The sequence below is a fragment of the Arachis ipaensis genome, chromosome B2 (genome assembly GCF_059453495.1).
Source record: "Arachis ipaensis isolate K30076 ecotype BB chromosome B2, ASM5945349v1, whole genome shotgun sequence".
In the NCBI taxonomy this organism is placed as follows: Eukaryota; Viridiplantae; Streptophyta; class Magnoliopsida; order Fabales; family Fabaceae; genus Arachis; species Arachis ipaensis.
The window spans coordinates 4,442,859-4,448,858 of record NC_142437.1 but is presented as its reverse complement, the minus strand read 5'-3'; the positions used below and the strand labels follow the sequence as shown (position 1 = coordinate 4,448,858).

The 6,000-nt window shown below is 27.4% G+C and overlaps 1 protein-coding gene across 1 annotated transcript; it reads left to right on the top strand.

Moving 5' to 3' along the window:
- The first annotated feature begins 1,204 nt into the window (after positions 1-1,204).
- On the top strand, positions 1,205-4,365 carry LOC107623469 (putative WRKY transcription factor 46). The gene is made up of 3 exons (XM_016325742.3): positions 1,205-2,013; positions 2,153-2,281; positions 3,436-4,365. The coding sequence occupies exons 1-3, from the start codon at positions 1,697-1,699 to the stop codon at positions 4,073-4,075; spliced, it is 1,086 nt and encodes a 361-aa protein (XP_016181228.1). The 5' UTR covers positions 1,205-1,696; the 3' UTR covers positions 4,076-4,365.
- Positions 4,366-6,000: the final 1,635 nt, after the last annotated feature.

Sequence of the window (6,000 nt, the reverse complement as noted above, 5' to 3'; positions counted from 1 at the left end):
TATATTTTTCCTTTTCAATGATCAATTTGAGATGATCTAAAAAGAGGACAAAATTATCATTTATCATCTTATACTAGTATCAATTCAGTGTTGGTGGATTGAATTGAATGGGATATGATTGAAAGTTTAGAACTAATTGAAATGGTCAATAATTCAATTAAGCATGTTCATGTTCATGGACCACGCTCTTGTTCTTGTCTCTCCCAATATAGAATGAACATCACAGAAATTGGAAATTTTTTTTTATATATTCTTGAATGAAAGAATTGTTCTTATTAACTATACTCATCAATGGTAGTTTGACAATGATTGATTACAATAGGAGTGAAATATACATAATATTATAATGGTGAAATATATAATCTCATGTAAATTTCTTAAAAGGTTAGAAAAAAAATTGAAATATTAGAAATTAGACTAGCCACTTTGAAGATGAACTTTATTTATTAATCATTACTTTCAATTGATTTTGAAAAAAAAAAAAACATTTCAGTTACTATATATGGCAATGAAAATACTTGTTATGAAGAATGAGATATTTACTTTTGCTTATTTCAAAATTACGGTTATAACCGTTTTCGGTATCTATAAAATTTATGTTTTTTTTTGTTTTAATTAATTTTTCTTATATTTTGTTCAGAAAAAAAAATTTGAAATAGTTTATTATATTTTGGCCTTTACAATTAACTTATTTTGGCTAAATTTTGACATAGAAAAAAACATTAATTAAACTGTCATATTTTTATTATTTTATATATGCTACATCAATAACAGAAACAAGCAAACAACAGCTAATTAATATAAAATATTTTAAAATTTTATTGAAAAAATATTTAATTTGGTCCCTGAAATTACACTTGAGTCTCAATTTAGTTTTTAAAGTTTTAATTGTCTCAATTTAGTCCATACACTTTTAATTGACTCTACGATAGAAATTATCGCAGAAACTAACGTGATTAAAATTTAAAAAGTTTAGAAATTAAATTAAGCCAATTGAAATTTAATCAAAAGACCAAACTGAGTATTTTCTCCATTTTTTTTAACCCCAAAAAGTTGCTGTTAATGTAATTCACCTATGTTTGAAGCCCAAGAAAATTGGACCCACAATTGTAGAAAATATTACATGGTTTTTGTCTAGTCAACATCACCCTTCTTTTCCTTCTCTTTTCCCATCCTTAAAACCCCCTCTTCCTCTCACCTTCTTAGCTAAGAAAGCCTCTTTCTCATTTCACACACACCTCCATTCATATATGAACCTCATAATCTCTTCCAATTAAAGCACCTTACTCTTCTCTCTCTCTTAGAATCTTCACTCCAAATTTCACTACAATATTTGGGTTGATCCATTTGGCATTTATTTACTATAGTCTATTACCAACACACTTGGCCTAATCCAAGTGGTTATATATTCTAATTCCTTGTTCCCTATTCTATGTGCTTGTATTCTTCTTCTTAATGAATCATCATATGTTTTTGGTAACCCATCTGAAATTTCCAACACTAAGTTCCCACTTCTTCACATACCCTTTTTCAAATCATTGATGTATATTCACTTTGTAAAATGTCCAATACTATATATACAATCAAATTGGCATCTTTTTTAGTCCTATAGTTTTTGTGCATAAGCTCAAATTAAAATTCAAGTCTACTATTATTAATACTTATTATTATTAATATTATATATAATTCTCCAAAAATGGAACAAGTTAGTATTGTTGGTGAGTTAATGCAAGGAAAGGAGTTAGCAAAGAAGCTCTTTGACCATTTGAATTCACCATCACCATCATTATCATCATCCTCCTCCTCTTCATCATCATCATCACATGAATCTAATGAAGCTTTGATAGAGAAGATACTTTCAACCTATGAGAAAGCACTCACCATGCTCAATAACACCAACTTCATGAAGGATTCTTCTCATTGTTCATCTTCTTCTCTTGCAAATGGCAGCACAAAAAGTGAGGTCTTGGATAAAGAGGATGTTGCAAAGCACAAACAAGTGTCCAAGAAAAGGTAGAGTTTTTAATATTCATAACTTGCCAAATTCTTGTTCTTTTGTGATTTTTTGGGGGATGAGACTCTCAAGATTCATGATCTGGAAAGTTTTCAATTTGGGGTTCTTAAAAATTTGAACTTTTTTTGTGGGATTCAGAAAGACTATGTCAATGTGGACAAAGCAAGTGAGGGTGTGTTTGGGAACAGAGCTTGATGGTTCTATGGAAGATGGCCATAGCTGGAGAAAATATGGACAGAAGGACATTCTTGGAGCCAAGTTTCCAAGGTTAGAAATTTAGAATTATTCATCTAAAAAAAATATTTTTTTTTCCAATAATAACTCTATTAATATATTTATTATTGAATTGTACTATTTTTTAACATACTAATAATAATTTGACACTCTGAAATTTTATGTCTAAATATATTAATATTAATTGTTAGATATACCAATTCTATCATATTGGCATATATTATTGGAGAAATGGGGAAAATTGAATGTGCTTGAATATGATAGAAACATTCACTTCATTAGCATTTTTTGATATAATAAATATCTTCTAGTTAGTCACAAAGGGGGACATAGGTAACCATATAACTACCACACCATTGGTGAGTTAACCAATGATTATATAAATGGGGAAAAATAAACAATAAAAAAAAGATAACATTTATTTTTCCAGCTATATAATAAGGACAAATTGCTTTTTTAAAAAGGACTATGTAAAACTTATCCAAAGGACAACATTAGATAGATTCAATTCAATGCAAGATAGCAGCTTTTTTATTAATGCATTTAGGTTTCATTTTTCATGTGGTTTTATTGTGTTATAGAAGCAATGGATCCGTACATTGCAAACTGTAAAAATCAGAGACAAAGTTATTTGGTGGCCCTATTTAGTTTTGGATGCACATGTTCTCAATTTATTGCACTGAAAAATTAATAGAATGCAGCCAAATCCAAACCATAATAATATACTAATGTTCCTTTTGTTATTTTGTCATTCATAGTCATATTTTGTAAGTGCCTAATTTCAAGGTTTCTAAATAATTACAAAATATAATGGAGAAGTAATAATTATATATATATATATAGTCCTTAAAAATTGATGTTGTTGGCAAAATAATTTTTAGAAGATTGTATCTCTACTTAGTATACTTAAGAGTATTAGCTCCATTTGATAAATTTATTTAATAATTAATTAAAATTAATATAATTACTATTTTATCAATAAAAACAGAATGCAGCTGGGGATTTAATTTAATTATTAAATAAATTAATCTTCTAAACATATAGAATATGTATTCAAAATTTTTTAAGATATATGTTGAAAAAGCAATATTTTAAAGATTATTTTGGATTATTTTATAATAATACAAGTTTTTTTATTTTAAAAAAATTTATATGTGTTGCTGACAAAGATTGGCTTTGGATTGCAGAGGATATTTCAGATGTACACATAGACATGTACAAGGTTGTTTGGCCACAAAACAAGTTCAAAAATCAGATGAAGATCCAAATGTGTTGGAAATAACCTACAAAGGAAGACACACTTGCATTCAAGTTAGTCATCACTCAAAAAAACCAACAATTTCAAAACCAAACATGGCCTTATTATTAGAAGAACAAACCAAGAATCATCAACCAACACAAAAAGAGATGAAAACAGAACAACCCCATGAAACAATTCTCACATTTGGAACATCACAAGAACTTGAAGTCAAACTTGATGACTTTGACTTTGACTTTGACCCTGACACAAAGGAGAACATTTTCTCTTCACTTTGCTTCACTTCCCCATCAATAGTTTCTGAAAATGATGAAGACAACAACAAAATGTTCTCTTACATTGAAAGCTTTTCTCCTGAATTCATATCACCAACAACAAATTCAGAATCAAACAACATTTTCCACTTTAATGATGGACTAGGCCTATGTGTTCAAACCTCAGATTCTGATTTTAGTGATAATGTTTCAGCACCAACTTCATCAGTCTCTAATTCATCAATAGAAGGCTTGGATTTTCACTCCTTTGATGAAAAGGTGGATTTTGATAATTATTACTCCATAAACTCCTAGAATTTTTCTCTTCATATGAAGATTTTCCCACCACTTTTAAGTTAAATAGCATAATTTTGATACCAACAAGGACATATTTTTATATATGCTAAGATTAAGTGGTGAGTTTTGTAGGATCCTAACTAGCACAATTATGTGTCATGTGAATAGACAATAAAATTTCACTTTGATGCTAGTTAAGAGAGTTTAGTTTTCATGTACCTAGGACAATGTAATGTGAAAATAATGTAATATATCCATGCATGTGTCTTGTTCTGGCTCAATAAGGCTAGTAGCAAGAATTTGTGCAATGTTCTCTTTATATATAATAAATGTCTTTTTGCACAAAAAATTTATCTATAAATGATGGTAGCTAGAATTTCGATTTAACACTTAAGATCTTTTAATATTATTTTAAATGAGTCTCAGTCGATTTCACAAAATTTGTACTAAATCTGACGATTTTACAATTTAAATCTTATTACGATTTCGTATTTTACATACTTAATTTATTTTTTTGATTTTACGTAAAATCTCGATTTTTTTTACCTTTCTATGAATATATCATAAAAAGTCTTACATTGGTTATAATTTAATTTTCTAATTTTTTTATTATTTTAATTATCTTAAGTTTGTATAACTATTTGAGATTTTTTTTATAATATATTAGTTCATTAATAAGCACTAACTTATTTGTTGATTTAATTTTTTATAAATTAAATATATGTAATAATATTCACGTTGATAAATATATGTCATATTTTAATTTAGAAATCTTGGATTCAAGTTTTGTATATAATGTTTTTTAATTTATTATATATAGTGAAAGATATTTTGAAAGAGAAAGTTATAAAAAAAATTCTGTATTGTTTGTTTTGAGGTATTGAGACAGAGACTGAGAGACTGAGATTCAGTATTGTGTTTGTTGGTTCAGAGACTGGTCTTAAAATTTCTGTCTCTGTCCCTAAAATTTCAGTATTTCAGTACCTCCAAAAAGTAGGGACACAGGGGACTAAAATTTTTAGAGATGGAGACTGAAACTTTAATAACATTTTATACCTAAAATATCCGCATTTCAATTAATTAATTCCAATTTTACTCTTTGTACAAATTAAATTAGAGTTTCATTCTTGTTTCAATTTCTGTCTCCCACTTTGCACCAAACAGAATACTAAGATTTATTTCATTCTCTGTCTCTTAGTTTCTGTCTCTCAGTCTCAGTCTTTTCGTCTGTATCTCTCTACCAAACGCTACTTTATATTCCTATTTTAGTAGAGGTAGATGTCCGGTCCTAAGGCTAAGGCATATGCTTAATTTGTGTTTTCATTTTTAATTTTTTATTTATTTCTAAAGTTATAGTTTATAAAAGAAACAAAAGTATAAGCGATAAAATTATTTTATTTTCACATATTCTTTTACAAAATTTTGAAATAAATAACACTAAAAAAAAAAAAAAAACAAACCAAACAAAATATTTTCTATGATTTTTTCTTTAGCGATTGCTAAATAATTTATTTTGGTCTAAAATCCTATTTGGTTTGAAAATAATATTTATTAAAAAAAAAGTAGTTTTTCTTTTGTTGTCTGTTTTTTTTTCGTTAAGGTTTTTCTTTTCCTGCCTGAAGAGAGAAAACTTCTTAGTCCAACTTAAATATGCTGTTGGGCTTTCTGAAATATCTTGTTCCTAATATGTTCTTTATAATGTTTTCAGTTATGGTCACTTTTTTATTGGACAATCTTCACTACTATGCTTTTATTTTATCTTAAAGCCAATTTCCTTTTTTCAACTTCTACTGGTCCTAAATTTGATTACAAACTAATATATTTTGGTTTTATTTTATCTTCAACAAAAGCCCATATTATGACCGAGGTTTTGTATTTAATTTTTAAATATTTTGCTGTTGGGCTTTCTGACATATATTTGTCTTAGATTTGATGTTTATTAT